The following is a 17,207-nucleotide window of genomic DNA, read 5'->3' as shown; positions in this document are numbered from 1 at the left end:
GCTGTGTGGGCTTCCTCCTTGCCTGAAGGACAGCCAATCACAGCCAGAGAGAGGGAGGAACTTCCTCCTTCAACTCCAGTTACAGTGAATACAGTGAAGCCTCCTGTTCTGCATTCGCTTGTAACACACACATTCAAACCTCAGGTATGAGCAGTGGAACTCACTACAAGCCGAGGGTTCAGATTGGAGTTTGCCTAGCACAGCTTCAGGTCGATTTTGAAACAGGACCAGAGTTGCGCGCATTTGGATGTGCATGTTTGGCCATTTCTGCCCACTTTAACTCCGGTTTCCTGTTACATACAAATGCGGCCAATGAGTGACTGTAGTATAAAAGTCCAGCAGCAGCTGATGCTTCTTTGAAGTACCTTTTCTTTCTATCTGCTCTAGAGAAGGGCTGTACAACTTTGCCCTCCCAGCTGTTCTTGGACTACAACTCCATCATCCCCAGCCACAGTGGCCAGTTGTCAAAGATGATGTGAGTTGTAGTCCAGCATCTGCAGGAGGGTCAAAGTTGTGTAGAAAACTGTATAAACAACTTCTAGTGCAACATTTGAACAGTCTTAAATTGGTCTAGCCAACCAGTTTCAGGACTGCCTAAGCCCGGTCAAGAATGTGAGGAAAGGTACTAGGAATCTGCATCATCTTGCATTCTAAGTTACCTCTTAATATGCTTTCAGTGACTGCTCTTAGGAAAGGCTCACACTTGAACGTTTTGGATAACTCATCTAAACTAAACATGTGAACTGTCTTAATGAAAAATTATTGGCTTAACTTAAAATATCTCCCTGTGAGAAGTATAGGGGAGAGGATGGAGGTCATATGCTGATCTGGAGAGCCTTGTGACCCTCAGGAGTGGCTTCTAGTGGAGGGGAAGGAATCAGCAACAGCCCCCTTTTGACTTACCGTATATACTCGAGTAGAAGTCGATCCGAATATAAGCTGAGGTACCTAATTTTACCTAAGAAACCAAAAAACTGATTGACTCGAGTATAAGCCTAGGGTGGGAAATGCAGCAGCTACTGGTGAGTTTCGATAATCAAAATAAATGCCAATAAAATTACATTAACTGAGACATCAGTGGGCTATATTGTGACCAGTATGTACTTTATTACAGGGGGACATTTTAGCACGGGCAGATAGATGACTAGAGTATAAGCCGAGGCTGATTTTTTCAGCACATTTTGGGTGCTGAAAAATTCAGCTTATACTCGAGTATATACGGTATGCTCAAGTTCAAGTTGTGTGAGTTGTGCTCACACAAGAGGATCTTTGGATCAAAGCCATTATTTTTCAGTTGAGTGAAATAGACAGTCTGTTAGTGGTGGTTAATCTGTGATGACCAATGGAGATATGCAAGTAATTGCTTGATGCTACAGTCAAGTATCAGGCATGTATGCACATGAACTCGCTTGGTGTCATTAGTTTTCCTTATCCACTTTGTGTGGAAAGCACATATTTAGTTAGTCTGAGTTTCTGATCTGCTCCACAAAATAATCTGTTCAGCATTCTTGAATGCCCATGACCATTGGCTGATATCCAGACTAAGTTACTCAACAGAACTATTCAGGAGTTACTAGGACTAATAAATTTCAGCAGGATGTCAGCTCTTGTGTTTTTCATGGTTCATCCCTTTCAACCATTGTTTTCATTGCATTTGTCATCCCGCCCCCCTTGATAATGCAACTTGCATTGTATCAAGTTATTCTCTTGAACAGTTGTGTTGGTGTCTTACTCAGAATGCTTGCTTTTAAACTCTCCAGATGCTGTTTCAGCCCCAGACAAATATTTATGAGACGCTGGCCAGAGACTGTGTTGCTAATGGCTGCTGTGTGGATCTGTTCCTCTTCCCAAACCAGTATGTTGATGTAGCCTCCATGGGCCTTATTACAATGCACACTGGAGGAACTCTGTACAAATACAATAATTTCCAGGTAACTGTCGAGAAGCTGTCTTTCTTTTCTCTTAAATGCTAGGAATTTGACACATGCAACATGCCTCCCGTGCCGCATAAAAATGGAACTGGGGAGACGCATACTGTGTGCCCTCTAATAAGCTAAAAAGGGACCAGTACAGAGAAGAGTACAAACATAAGCTAAGCATTTAGCGGGATGATCTTTCTATTGAAGCAAATTCTCACATAAACTCCTGAAGCTTTCTGGTGAGACGCCTCATCCATATCAGCTAGTTAGTCAGTCAGTCAGTCAATTGGAACACAGTAAGTCATTGGAACACAATAAGTCATGTTGTTTACAATGGCATAGCTTGAAATGTAGGGGCACAAGTTGCAAATGTAGGCAGAATGTTAGCTTTCTTAGAAAAGTTGTCAGTTGTCAGTGCAAGTTGTTCTTCCAAAGTGCAAACCAGCTTTCCCCATAGATGCTAAAGGAGGCCTGAAAGCTGCCAGATTGTCTCTTGATGGACTTAGAGCTATAGTTGGATTTTCTTCCCTGGGAAGCTATGTGGGCAATGCCCTTCTCTGCTTGTCAGTGCCAGGGGCAATAACTCTGGTGATTTTAAACCTTGGTCATTTCAAGTTGTCGTCATCCTGTTTACTCTCACTTTCCTCTTGTGTCTGTCGACCAGAGCTAGTGGTGACCATGAATCTTCAGTGGGATATTGGGCAAAGCATTTGTTTCTTGGCTTAGAGAGGCATGAAGTTTAGCATAACTTTTGGCCGCTGGTTTAAATGTAGATGTTTGTACCAGTTATTCTTTGATGAATGAAATGTCTGCTTGTTAAATGTCCTTCTCTGTACCACTCTGGAGAAAGGGGGCAGGTTGTGGTTACTGTTACTAACCCTGTAACTCATTGGAAAATTTTAACAAATTGGTTGAAATACCTTTAAAAGAAATGTCCCCTGCATATACACTTCTGAATACAAGAACCCTACTAAGGGTTGTTAGTCTTCCTTAAAAGAAGGGGGTTAACTGCAGCTGATTTGCTGAAAAGCTTGCATTCATTTCTTATGTTCTGAGGGTGATTTCTGTTGTATTGCTGCCATCTAGTGGCAGGCTCTTACCTTATCATGTGTATGTTTTAGGTACATTCTGACAGTCACCAATTTCTAAATGATCTCAGGAAAGATATAGAAAAAAAGGTGGGATTTGATGCTATCATGAGAGTTCGCACGAGCACAGGTAATGATTTTATTTTAGATTTCTGGCACATAAATCCTCACAATGTAGTTCATAGTCAAAATACCCCATGCTTGGAATATGCATGATGAATATGAAAAATATGTATATACCACTTTTCAGCCAAAGTTCCCAAAGTGGTTTACATGAATGAATTAATGAGCAAGCTCCCTCTCCCCAAAGGGTTCACAATCTAAAAAAACAACAACATCATAAGATAGACACCAGCAGCACTCACTGGGGGGATGCTGTGCTAGGGCTGGATAGGGCCAGTTGCTCTCCCCCTGCTAAATAAAAGAGAATCACCCTCTAGGAATAGTCTAAGGCACCAGGAATCCATCAAAGCCAGAGAAATAGGGCTGCGTAAAACATGACAAGCCATGCATACTTTCCAAATGGCATTCATGTTTTTAAACCTGAGAAATCTCTGATGTTCCAGAATACTGTGGTCTTTAAATCCCATACTTCAGGATAAATTCATAGCTTGACAAGTTTCCAAATGTAGTAATAGTGAATCATCTGGAAAGAAGTTATGATTGCCCTCATTCATTCTGGGCATCCCAAGCGAGAGTTTCTTTCTGAAGGCAAATTCACACATTATGTGCTGAGGTGGAAATATTGTCCCACTATCTTTGTCAGTTTCACATTATTATCTCTTATGAATGTGCTTCTATATGGGCTGTGTAGTGTATATTGAGTGAATGAACAAATGGTCTTATCATGGTCACAGATCAGCAAGGTGCACTGTTTGTGGCATGAGGGAAGGGCTCAGGAAGTAAAGGCTCCCTGACACAGAAAGAACTAGCTGCAGTCAGCTTCCTAGTTTTGTGAGGAAAGTGAAAGCAAGCAGCTGGAAAAAGCAGTTCTAGAAATGAGAGGAATATCACCTCTGTCAGGCTACAATTGTACAGGATTAGTTGATGTTAAACTGGTGTATGAATTGATCAGTTATTTTGTAATCTACTTCTCTAGGCTTTAGGGCCACAGACTTCTTGGGAGCCATTTACATGAACAACACCACTGATGTCGAAATGGCAGGAGTGGATTGCGACAAAGCAGTGACAGTGGAGTTCAAGCATGACGACAAGCTGAATGAAGACAGTGGAGCTTTAATCCAGGTAACCAGCTATAGAGCCAAGCAGTGCCCCTTCGAGGTCTTTCTCCAGATGATCAGATTATAGTGCAATTAATGTGTAGCTGTTTTGTGGTGCTGCATCTGGACATCTTTCCTCAAGATACCTCTTATGTTCCAGAGATATTGCATTCCTCCCGTACTTGGACAGCAATATATTTGTAAATGGGAAAATGTGATCTTTCCCCCAGCTCCCATGGCTTTTGCTATCTCTATATATATTTCTCCTGGGTGTGCCATGGAATGTAAGTCCCAGCGGCCCAGCTGATTGGCTGGGTGGCGATGCGCCTGATTGGCTGGAACACCCAGGAGAATTGGACGGGTGGCGGCGAGGCCCAGCCACGGAGGGAAGGCAAGGTGGCAAGCCCGGCCGGTGGCCGCAGCACTTGGCCCAGCAACCTGAGCCCGCGCCTGCCTGGAGACGGGGACAGAAGGTGGGGGAGGGGGCCGGCCACCTTTCTGGCAAGTGGGCTGCGGAGCAGCAGGCCGCGGAGGCAGCAATTGGTGCGGCAGCAGGCCTGGCCGCGGAGACAAGGTGGTGGTGGGCCCAGCCACGGATGTGGCTCTCAGACAGCCATGGGAGGCTGAGGTGGGAGGGAACCGGGCGGCTGAACTTCCCTGTTCGCTGCCTGGGAGGAGGAACGGCGGCGGGGCCCTTTTTGGCTGCCCGCCGCCTGGTAAAGTAAAATAAAATGCAGGGGGAGGAGGGGAGGGCAAGAGAGCGTGGGGGAGGGGGAGGGCAAAAGAGCGTGGGGCAGAAGGGAGGGAGAGTGGGGCAGGAGGGAGGGGGGAACAGCCAGCCCCAAAGACTGCACAGATGCTCTGTGCGGGTTGGCTAGTGGTTATATAAAATGTCATTTTGTGAGTGCCATGGATGCCTAATAGATGATGATGATGATTTGCTTTCTATACTGCCCTTCCAAAAATGGCTCAGGGCGGTTTACATAGAGAAATAAATAAATAAGATGGATTCCTGTCCCCAAAGGGCTCACATTCTAAAAAGAAACATAAGATAGACACCAGCAACAGTCACTGGAAGTTCTGTGCTGGGCGTGGATAGGGGCAGTTTTAATATTAGCGCTATTCACACATTATCTTCAACACTCATACAGTCTATGTATAGTGTACACAGGTACAGACTTGTACACAGACACCGTTAGTTACATATTATGTTGAACACAGGTACGGCAGCACCCCTGCTATCTGTACCATGCATTTGAGGGACTTGTACTGAGGTTCACTTCTAAACTGAATGCAGGTACAGTCATTCACACAAAAACATGTACACAGGTACAACACAATGTCTGGGTAGGGCTAATATTGGTGGCAAATGATCCAACAACCCACTCTCCTCATGTCAGCACTATCCTCCTCCTCCTGTGACAGAAAGTATCCAGGAGTAGTTTCTCTTCTTTCACAAACTCAGAGATAAGGCTATGCAACTCTATTCCTTCTGGTGGGAGCTCCCACCCAGGTTGAGGTCCCCATTTCTCAAAGAGCAAGGTTTTCTCACAGCGCCTGCTTCAGGTGGAACTGCTTCCTTTTCATTTAGGAAAGGACCATTAAAATTGGGGCTCATTTAAGAGGAAGCAGTCGGAAGAAATCTGCCCATACTAAGCAAATGCAGGAAGGGAGGCACACAATCATCTCACATTCCTCAATATGCCTTCATAGCAGCAGGGGAGGGTAGAATGGCAAGGGGACTTGTGGACCCTCATTTGAGCAAAATTGGATATAAATGCATTGCAGCAAAGCCTCAGAATGTTTACTATTACAAAATCTTCTTGGAGAGGATTGGAAATTGGATTATTTTTTCTGTTAAGTTTTGGATCTTTCTCTCCTTTAAAATGCAAAGATCCCATGAACTTTCCCATGAGGTGAAGACTTGCTGTTTTCTCACAAACCACTTCCTTTTTGTTTGTTTGGGGGGGGGCTTTTTCTTTTCTTTTTTGGGTGCAGGTTATAAGCCAAGGTCCAAAATGATCTAAACCTTTCCTTTTTAGTGCACTTAGTCATCCACCTTGAAATAGTGCATGAGTCATCTACAAATGCTTGGATTAAATGCAGTTCAATAAAACATAACTAGACTTGGCAAGCATGAAGTCAATCTGTAGGAAAATACACCCCCCAGCCCCCAACTCTGGTATAGCAAAAACACACAGAGGGGAGAGTGGTGTATTTTTCCTGTGATTCCAAGAATACCTGGGTCAGTATTATAAGGTTGTATTTCTCAAACTGGAACTCCTGTTGCTGCTGCTACTACTACTACAAATACATATATACCAGTTTTCAGAAACCACTTTGTTTTTTAGAACAAAGGTTCTCAAAGCAGTTTACATAGAAAAATAAATAACAAATGATGGTCCCCTGTCCCCAAAGTGCTCACAATCTAAAAAGAAACATAAGGTAGACACCAGCAACAGACATTGGAGGGATGCTTTTCAGGGGTCGGATAAGGACAGTTGCTCTCCCTCTGCTATAAATGCAAGATAATTGCCACTTTAAAAGGTGCTTCTTTGCTCAGTTAGCAAGGGGTCTACAATACCAGCTGGTGGAGTTATTTACCATTGTTCATGTCACCCAAGCAGTTACAGCTAGGATCTTTTCTTCCTGACGTTTGTGAGCCCAGTTCCTTCAAGGTGGAGAGGATGTGGCACATGGAGATGGCATGGTATATGGGTTGAGTGTCAAGGGGGGAAATGGCTCAGGAGGAGGTTGAAGTGTCGCAGGGGATGTAGGCGCTAGGCGGCTATGGAAGAAACAACTGGGGTGAGTGGGGGAAGGATCAGAACTGGATATGAGATTTCTAAGTTGAGGTGAATGGTTGGAAGACCTAGTAAGCTTTTAAAAGGGGTGATGTGACTCTATAAAGTTTGAGAGAGACTGCTGTGGAGGAGAAAACAAATGCGTATTCTATGACATGACCAGTCATAGAATAGGTCTATGGTTAAGTGGTAGTGCATGTGCTTTGCATGTTTAAGATCTCTGGCCTGTCTAATAGTATTCCTGAGAAAGATCTGTGCTAGGACCTTGGAGCAGTCTTGGTTGCTCAGAGTTTGTTAGTACTGGGCTATATAGATTACAGGAGACCCTTGTTGTCCGTGGTTTCGTGGACCACAGTTTCATGTATCCGCGGAAGGGTCTTGGAGACGCAGTTTCTTTATCCATGGCATGAAATCTAGGCAATTTTCGCCTATCCTGAGCAGCTGGAAATGACTTCCGATAGCATTTCCGGCTGCAATTTTGAAGCACAGACCCATTTTGTGGCTCTTTTTTGTTTTTAAAAAGATTTAAAACAAAAAAATAAGAACAGCCCTGCTGGATAAGGCACAAGACCTATCTAGTCCAGCATCCTTTTTCATGCAGTGGTCCACCAGATGTCTTTGGGAAGTCCACAGGCAAGAGCTGAGGGCATGCCCTCTCTCCTGCTGTTACTGCCTTGCAACTGGTATTTAGAAGCATCTTGCCTTTGAGGCTGGAGGTGACCTATAGCTCTCAGACTAGCAGCCCTAGTACTATTAGTACTAGTAGATTAGTACTCCCCTGCAACAGGTGTTTAGAGGGATCTAGGTATTTAGAGGCAAATAAGAGGATTTGCAGGGGCTTTCCAGGAGACCTGCAGACCTGGAGAAGAAGGTACTGTGCTTTTCTGCCCTTATTTCTGCTGCCCTCCCTGCTTTTTAAAGCATTTTTTTAAGCTCAAGAAACCTAACCCCATAATCCTAATAGCATTAAGGTTTCGTTATTCATGGTTTTGTTGTTCGTGGAAATTGGCGGGAACAGAGCCATCGCAAATAACGAGGACCACCTGTATATACCAGTCTGACTTGATTTAAAACAGGAGTTCTCAAACCTGGGTTTCCAGATATTTGACTACAACTCTTGTTGTTCCCAGCCACAATAGCCCTGTGGATGATAGGAGTTGTAGTCCATCAGCATCTGGGTACCCAAGTCTGAGAACCCCTGGTTTAAGGTAGTCATATATTGGGTCAAATGTTCTGAATTGTCAATGTGCGGCAGCTGTGAAAAAGGCCAATTCCATGCTAGGGATCATGCTTCCATGTTAGAAAGGGGATTGAAAATAAAACTGCTAATATCATAATGCCCTTATACAAAACTATGGTGCAGCCACACTGGAGTACTGCATACAATTCTGGACACCACATCTAAAAAAGGACATTGTAGAACTGGAAAACGTGCAGAAGAAGGCAACCACGATGATCAGGGGCCTAGAGCACCTTTCGTATGAGGCAAGGCTACAACACCTGGGGCTATTTAGTTTAGAAAAAAGATGATTGCGAGGAGACATGATAGAGGTCTATAAAATCATGCACGGAGTGGAGAAAGTGGATAGAGAGAAAGTCTTCTCCCTCTCACATAACAATAGAATCAGGGGTCATCTCATGAAATTGATTGCTGGGAAATCTAAGACGAACGAACGGAAGTACTTTTTCACACAATGCATAATCCACTTGTGGAATTCTCTGCCACAAGATATGGTGACATCCAACAACCTGGATGGCTTTAAGAGGGGTTTGGATAACTTCATGGCTACTAGTCGGCAGGCTAGTAGCCTTAAAGGCAGGATGCCTCTGAGTACCAGTTGCAGGGGAGTAACAGCAGGAGAGAGGGCATGCCCTCAACTCCTGCCTGTAGGCTTCTAGCGGCATCTGGTGGGCCACTGTGTGAAACAGGATGCTGGACTAGAATGGGCCTTGGGCCTGATCCAGCAGGGCTGTTCTTATGTCCCCGTGAACCTTCCCAATATAGGGGGAAGTCCTTCTGCATTTTCTTATAATCTACCATCTCTATTGCATTATAAATCTTATGACAGTACAAAAGTAACTTGAACTTTGATTTTTAACAAGTTAAAAATGGTGAGAACAGGCACAAAGTTAAAGATGTTACAAATCTAGGTTTCTGTCCAAATCCTCTTTGGGGCTTTGTCATTACAGTGTGCACTCCTTTACACGACCATAAGTGGTCAAAGACGGCTGCGGGTACATAATATTGGCCTAAACTGTAGCTCCCAGTTAGCGGATGTTTACAAGAGCTGCGAGACTGATGCACTTATAAACTTCTTTGCTAAATCAGGTAAGCTTGCGAGGTGTGACTCTTGGTTGGAGACGCTTGTTGTGGAGCCTCATTTCTCCTGTAATGCAAACTATTTAAGATGGGGGTGATTTTGCCACTTCCCATTAAAGATGGGAATGACATGGAAGAAGCTCTTGGCATAGATAAAGTTGACCTAAAAGGATGGGTGGGGACTGTAACTCCTCTGTTATTCTCCCTCTACATCTTCTGATGGTTATATGCCAGGTTCTGGGGCAAGTCACAATTTTAAAGTCTCACTGGCTGACATCTTCACAAAGTGCCAGTGCAGTACTCTGTGAAATGCAACACTGCTTTATATGGGCTTATTTAATACAACACTGGCATTCACATTGGAGGCGGGGGTTGAGGTTTGACACTGGGATTGAACCTGGGGCCTTCTGCCTGTAAAGCAGATGCTCTACCACTGAGCTACAGCCCTATTCCTTCCCCTAGAAGCCCTCTTAATCACCTGTAGGTATGTGCCTGAGGGTTGCATAGCCCTCAGAGATAGATTTTTGGGTGACATGGAGGGATTCCAGGGGAGGGGAAAGTCATCAAAATTAGCTCCTGCAAGCACCAATGCTGCATTAGTCAGGAACTCACCTGCAGAACCAGTGTATCTCACAGAATGCCATCACTTTGTTCGTTAGGATTTGGGCCACTTTCAGGTTTGTACATAATGGGAATATCCACAAATAATGTCACAGGGTCATTGTGAAGACAATAAGAGTGGAACTGGAAACAGATGTGTATGCTGGAACCACTGTAGAAATAAAGTCTGAGCATGGTTTTTTCTTTTCACATAACTCATATTTTAAACCAAGAGCTTATAACTGTTTCTAAGTGGGTGCAATATACTGAATCTGCAGCCAAAAATTTCTAAAGTGTATTTATTAGAAGTTTATCAAATGAAATTCATGTTGATTTAATAACTGAAGTCTACTTAACTTGGTAAATAAAATGATGTGGAAATAGGTTTTTTCCCTCTGAGCCTTCTGAAGAAAGACAATGTGGGAAAGAGAGAAACATCTTAAGTGTCTTTTCACATTCATATCATTGTAGCTTATAAAGCCATTCTCAGCCAACCCTTGAAGACTGTCCGTGAGATCTTGGTCAATCAAACTGCTCGCATGTTGGCATGTTACAGAAAGAACTGTGCCAGCCCATCTGCCGTGAGCCAGGTATTTTATTTTTTATCAGCTGCAAATGCTTGGGTTTTGTACAATTTTAGTGGTAGTGTTCTAGCTCTGAAATCCTGGGGTTTCACCATTCAGGGAGGGAGAGAGAAAACGGTATCTATTAGGGAAATATGCTCCCCCCATAATTTAAGAGGCGATTCTGATTATTTTTCTCCTATTGCCATCTAGTGGGCTTCCCCTCTGGAGTCTAAATGGTTAAATCCATCATATATCTTATCTCTATCGCTCCCCAATCCCATGCCAGTGCAAATTTTGACACTGGCCTAAAGGGATAGAACAAGAACAGGAAGAAGAACAGAAAGTAACCGACCCTGTGGTAGATATTCTGCCTAACTTTTCTTTGCTGTTCAAAAGATCGGTGCAAGAAGGGGAGGGGAGGCGAGAGCCTACTAAAGCAGCAGTCCTTGCTGCCTCTCCACGGCCCCCTCATGCTACTTTTCAGCAATAGAACAGGATCTGGACAATTATCCTCCCATGGCGTTCTCCTCTGGCAAGACAAGTGCGATGAGAGATCTCTCTGCTATCCAGACTAGAAGGCTGGGCTGCAAGGCAGTTAGTTTGCCATAAAGTCTGAGACAACTATACAAATATAATGTTGTGTCGGCACTGAAGGAAATACACAGAGAGGGACAATATGAAGTTATATTCAACAGAAACAACGGCTGCAGCTAGTTTTCCCAGCGTAGCTATAGCCTTACACACTCTTGTTTGTTACCCCTAGTCCTCTATTGTTTAAAGGAATCCCACTGTGCTTCCATCAAATGCTTACTGCATTGTTGTTTTGTGTTTTTTATATTTGCTCTTTTATACTGATCTTACAAAGAAATAAAGTAAAATAGAAAAGAGGAGTTTTAAAGGGCACAACCCTCACCCAGCAATTACTTTTGTGGGACTGCAAGTTAAGTGCAACATGAACAGGAATATAAAAGTACCACTTTGCTCAGTGCCTAATTAATCGATAGGAGGAAAACTGGGCATTCTTCACTGGTTAGATCATGACTTTCAAACCAAGGAAAGTAAATGATACCAGCCAAGAGTTTGGCATGGAGGCACCCTTACTAAACCTTGGCAAGATAAATTCTATCATTTAGGGAGACTTTGTCAGCCCAAGATATTTCCATCAATTAAAAGCCCTTTTTATGACCAACGTCAGCCCCAGGTTGGTCTAGACACATTTTGATATGTGTGCTTTCTGTAGTCACAATATATGCAGGGAAATGGTGTGTTTATGATGCAGCTTGCTTTGGGTTTTGTTACACAAGCATCATGGACCACCTATTTGCTTAATCATTTTCTTTACACATACTTAACTGCATTCATGTTGCACAAAATCAGCCCTGAAATGTGGCCATTGTAGACAACTCAAGCAAATTGCTTACTTCATTTGGAATGAGGCTAATGAAATGCACCTTAAAAATCAAACATTTTGGGGGTAGTGCTTGTAACTTTTCAGGGAGAACTGTTATTTTTCTGCAATAATACATTATTGTTTGGTGGGAGGAGGGAGACACTAGTTTAGATTCCACACAGCAGAACGTCAGTGTTAGGGACCTGCTGGGGTTGCTGCACAACGTGAAGGGCAGGCCCAACCATGTCATGTGACATGGCAGCGGAAAAACAACTTAAAACAGTGTCCGGGCAGCACAGTAGGGATGTGTGCATCGATTCGGGTACAAATCAATTTGTGCCCGTATCTAGCTGATTTGGACGATTTGGAGATGGAACAAATCGCCCCTGTGGTCCATTGGCTAAATTCAGGTACAAATCGAATCATACCAGATTCGATTTGAATTTATTCAAGATTCAGATTCTGATTCCTCTTATAAATTTCACCAGATTCCCAGCTTTCTTTCTTTTTTAAAAAAAGCTAAGCTCTAGCCCTTGTAGAAGTGGAGTTACAGAGCAAAATGTGTGGTCACAAATCAAATTTAAAAATGGATTTGTGCACATCCCTACAGCACAGCATTGGAAACAACTGAAATAGCACTCTACAGTTGTCCTGACCCTGGTGGTGTTTTAAGTGGCTCCACAGCTGCCCTATCAGGCAACACCATCAGGGCTTCCTTTCTGGTTGCCCAGCTGTCCCCGTTGGTCTCTTGACGTTCCTCTGCAAAGGGAATCAGTCACTGCTATTAAAAAGTAGAGAACGTGTTGCTCAAGCTAAAATTGGTTACAAGTGACCTGTCCCCCCACCCCCTCAGTTTTTCAAGCTCTTCTTTTCATAAGCCAGGGTTTCAAACTTGGGTCCCCAGATGTTACTGAACTTCAATTCCCATAATCCCCTTTGGCCATTTTGCCTGGGAATTATGGGAATTGAAGTCCAACAATATCTGGGGACCCAAGCCTGAGAATGCCTGTCATAAGCAGTACTTATGACAGTACTTCATCCTCCTCCTCATTTTAGGGCAATAAAGGACGACTACATCTTGGATATGCATCACTTTCAGGGGTTTGCTGTCTAGCATAGCCTCTTCCATTGCATGAACATGTTCATATGGCACTAAAAAAATCACATTTCTTCTCTCCTGCGTGGTTTGAATCATGCATGAATGTTGTGATGCATGCTAAAATGCAGAGGAGAAATTGAATGTGCATGGTGTCCAAATAAGAACTTTATAGAACTTAAACTTTAAAAGTTTTATAGAACTTGCATTATAGAACTATTTTAAGCACAAATAGGCTTTATACTAAACACATAATTCATGTGCTAGAGAAGCCAATAAGACTGAAGAAAACAATGTTTTAACCAAGTAGAGCAAACGTTACTTGTGAGAACTTTGACTTGAATGATGGGATGCTCTGGTTATACATGGCTCTTTGTGTTTCAGCTTATCCTTCCTGATGCAATGAAGGTACTCCCAGTCTACATGAACTGTCTTTTGAAAAGTTGTGTGCTGGTGGGCAAGCCAGAGGTTTCAACAGACGAGAGAACTTTTCACAGGCAGCTGGTTATGTCGATGGATGTTGCTGGCACCCAGCTTCTATTCTACCCACAACTTCTACCTGTTGTAAGTAGTGCATTGTGTCGTTTTAGGATCTGGCAATGGGGCATTAGATCTGTGGGGCTAAATTTAAGTTACAGGCTCATCCACAAGGCAATGGTTTTACATTCTTGGGAACCCTGCCTCTGGAATGCCCACTTGTGTGCCCACCACACTACCTGCCTGTCAGTTTCTGTACCGGTCAATAATCTTGTTGAGTGCGGTAGTGTCAAGTGATCCAGCTTTGTAGCACAGTGACAACCTGAGTCAGTCCTCAGCATAGGTGTTTACAGAACCACTTGTATGCTTGCAGCATTGTGATATGCTGCAGACACTTCTATTACACTCCATACTAAGCTCACGTTTCCCGGTGCATTTGTTCATAGGACTGGAAGATTAGTACAAACAATTGGTAAAGTCCAGAACAACAACAACAAATATTTATACACTGCTTTTCAACAAAAGTTTCTAAAGCAGTTTACAAACAAACAAACAAACACACACACAAATAAATAAATAAATAAAATGGCTCCATGTCCCCAAAGGGCAACAGTCCCTGGAGGTCCTGTGCTGGGGGTGGATAGGGCCAGTTACTCTCCCCCTGCTAAATAAAGAGAATCACCATGTTAAAAAGGTGCTTCTTTGCCCAGTTAGCAACTTCATCCACTTGTGGGTGGGGGGCACAAAGTGGATTTTCATGACTAAAAATTATTTAGGAGGCTTCAGTGAATGATCTGGGAGTATTTGAGGCTGACGGCATGAGCCAGATCAGTTCCTTGCATGGAAGGCTAGGTGGGAGACTCATGTAACAGATTATAATAATATATAAATATTTAGGAGATGGTTTGCAAAATAAACCAGATGCATCTGCTTTGCATGCAGAAGGTTCAATTGCTGGCATCTCTAGGTATGGCTGGGGACAACTGCCTGCCTACAAACTTGAAGAGCTACTGCCCATAGCTACTACTTACTGTTGGCAATATTGAGCTAGATGGAGTAATGGTCTGACTTGGCATAAGGCAGCTGCTTCTGTTCCTAAGACCATAGTAGGCCAATTTGTGCAGTCTACTTTGTTTTGCCATTTTGCTCATTGAATCACAGTATTTACTGGCGATGTATGTACAATAAAGAAAAGTGGGATTGACTGAACAGCTTCTCCTTCATCCACACAGCACTCTATGGATGTAAATAGTGATGCATTCCCTGCCGCTGTTCGCTGCTCAGAAGAACGTCTTTCTGAAGGAGGGATATTCTTACTGGCCAACGGACTACACATGTTCTTGTGGCTGGGAGTCAGTGCTCCACCAGAGCTGATCCAGGGGATATTTAATGTGCCCTCCTTTGCTCATGTCAGCACCGATGCTGTAAGTACATGGTGGGTGTGATGTTTTGGGAGAAGGGGGTTGAGCGCATGCCCTGACATTTCATCTCCAAGTTGCCAATGATTTTTAAAAGTCACCTGGCTTAAACAGGTGACAATCAAGTTTAACTCCCCCCATCTTAGTAAAGTGAGGGCTGAGTTTGCAGACACTCTGGGCTCACAAACAGGGAGAGGGTAGGGATTGTGAGGGGAAAGGATTGGCTGGGTTTGCAGGAAAAGTTATCTCTTGAAGGACACATCTGCAGACCACTCCCCACTCCCCAATCTAGCTGGGGATAGCTCACCTTAAGTGGCGCAGCGAGGAAATGTGCTTGTATGCTAAGACGGACTTATTTACATGTTAAGGAGAAAGGGGAAATCAAAGTGGCAGGCGATTTTCCAGGATTTGACCAATTCCAACTGAATTTGAAAGAATAGCAGCTGCCGTGATCCCAAACACAAGCACGTACCAGTTTTTCCAAAGCAGAAGTAAAGTGTGCCATTAAGTCAATTTCAACTCCTAGCGCCCACAGAGCCCTGTGGTTTTCTTTGGTAGAATACAGGAGGGGTTTACCATTGCCTCGTCCCATGCAGTATGAGATGATGCCGTTCAGCATCTTCCTGTATCACTGCTGCCCGATATAGTAGCAGCGGGGATTTGAACTGGCAACCTTCTGCTTGTTAGTCAAGCATTCTCATATACAGTCATTTGAGAATTCACTTGCATGACTTGTACGCATATGGGTGTATTTCATATTCATTCTTTTATTATGCAGACACTCCTTCCTGAACTGGAGAACCCCTACTCCACAAAACTGAGGTCCATGATTGATCATCTCAAGAGCAAAACACCTTTTTCCATGAAGGTAAAAGCTTAAATGTGCACAGAAATCTTACAATTGTAAAATACTCCATTGTGCACCTTTGACACAGGGATGCCACTTTAATAGCAAACTGAATTTCTTTCAAGCCTCTCCTTCTGTCCATGAAGTTTGTTGGAAAATGTATCCAACTCCAGATGCCATTATCAGAAGCTATTTTGACACCTCAATCACAATTTTTCTTTCCAGATCCTGATTGTGAAGCAAAGAGAGCAGCCAGAGATGGTTTTCAGGCAATTCCTGATTGAAGACAAGAGTATTTACGGAGGAGCTTCTTATGTGGATTTCCTGTGTTGTGTTCATAAAGAGATCTGTCAACTGCTCAACTAATTGATGCTTGAATATTAATTCTCTTTACATTTCTCAAGGGGGACTATTCTTAAGTGACCAATCCCAGATGCCACCACCAGAAGGTGCTTTTTGTACAGTTTCTAATTTCATACACTAGTGCTCTTTTTCATAATGTTGTAGCCCACCTACATTTATGTAGAATAGGCAAGTTTGCGCTCAGGTATAACTCCTATGGGAGAGCCTTTACTGTTCTTTAAAAGGAAGCAAATTTCTTATGGCAAGATTCACAATCTGTCAAAGCTTAAAGCATGTCGTTTTCATTTCACAAAGTCCTTAATAAATTACAAAGCATTATTAAGTTCCGTTACCTATTGTATTTATTATTCAAATAAACAGATCATTTTGTTCTTGTTACAGTGGCTGACTTTTGGAGCGAGGAAGCACAGGTACAGTGAGAGATCAGCCTAACCAAACTTCCCAACTGCCTGCACTCGTGCAGCAGGGAAAAAGCCATTTTTCATGCCCTCCCCTTTTCCAGTGCCACCCAAAAATACATCCCCAAGAGCTGTGCAACCCTCAAGGACATATTTTTGGGTGGCACAGAGGGCTTCCTGGGGAAGGGAAGGGCAAACTTCCTTACTCTGAATATCAGCCAGTATATTTTGATGTCTTGAAAGAACATACTCTTTGTAACTGTGTTTGTGTTTCATACAATGGGCCCTTAGTATTGGTATGAAAATTAGCACTCTTGCTCACTTAAGGCTTTCCTTGAAATTGTGTTATCTGCTTTTCTAAGCAGTAATCTTAACCCTGCACATGTCTGAGGCCTATTGGCAGTACTGGAAATCATCTGTATCAAAATGGTAAAGACTGGTTGATCTCCACACAGGAGGAAGTGTATTCAGGACATAGCTGGCACAACCAAATGGTGTGGTCCACTCGTATATACTACAGATGCCAACAAGAGCTTGGACTAGCCCTGGCTAGTATAGCAATGGTTACGTCTATTTGCCACCTTCTGTTTCCCCAGCGTTGGGTCCCCAGGTAGTTGGACAGTGGCCAAAGGTCATTGTAGCTGGGGATGATGGGAGTTGCATGGCAACAATAGCTGGGCACCCAAGGCTGGGAACTCCTC

The 17,207-nt window shown here is 43.4% G+C and overlaps 1 protein-coding gene across 2 annotated transcripts in view; it reads left to right on the top strand.

Annotated features, from left to right (window-relative positions):
• SEC24D (SEC24 homolog D, COPII coat complex component) overlaps window positions 1–16,430 on the top strand; it is an 83,411-nt gene extending 66,981 nt beyond the window's left edge. For both annotated transcript variants that reach the window (XM_053252950.1, XM_053252951.1), the window contains exons 15-23: window positions 1,761–1,931; window positions 3,041–3,137; window positions 4,107–4,252; window positions 9,222–9,360; window positions 10,423–10,541; window positions 13,388–13,567; window positions 14,713–14,904; window positions 15,677–15,766; window positions 15,971–16,430. In XM_053252950.1, coding sequence (XP_053108925.1) covers window positions 1,761–1,931; window positions 3,041–3,137; window positions 4,107–4,252; window positions 9,222–9,360; window positions 10,423–10,541; window positions 13,388–13,567; window positions 14,713–14,904; window positions 15,677–15,766; window positions 15,971–16,111 — 1,275 coding nt within the window. In that variant the 3' untranslated portion in view covers window positions 16,112–16,430. The remainder of the gene's footprint in view (window positions 1–1,760; window positions 1,932–3,040; window positions 3,138–4,106; window positions 4,253–9,221; window positions 9,361–10,422; window positions 10,542–13,387; window positions 13,568–14,712; window positions 14,905–15,676; window positions 15,767–15,970) is intronic.
• The last annotated feature ends 777 nt before the right edge of the window (window positions 16,431–17,207 follow it).

The sequence above is a fragment of the Hemicordylus capensis genome, chromosome 5, assembly GCF_027244095.1.
Source record: "Hemicordylus capensis ecotype Gifberg chromosome 5, rHemCap1.1.pri, whole genome shotgun sequence".
Taxonomy (NCBI): domain Eukaryota; kingdom Metazoa; phylum Chordata; class Lepidosauria; order Squamata; family Cordylidae; genus Hemicordylus; species Hemicordylus capensis.
The sequence above is the reverse complement of the archived record's forward strand: the minus strand, read 5'-3'. Positions and strand labels throughout refer to the sequence as shown.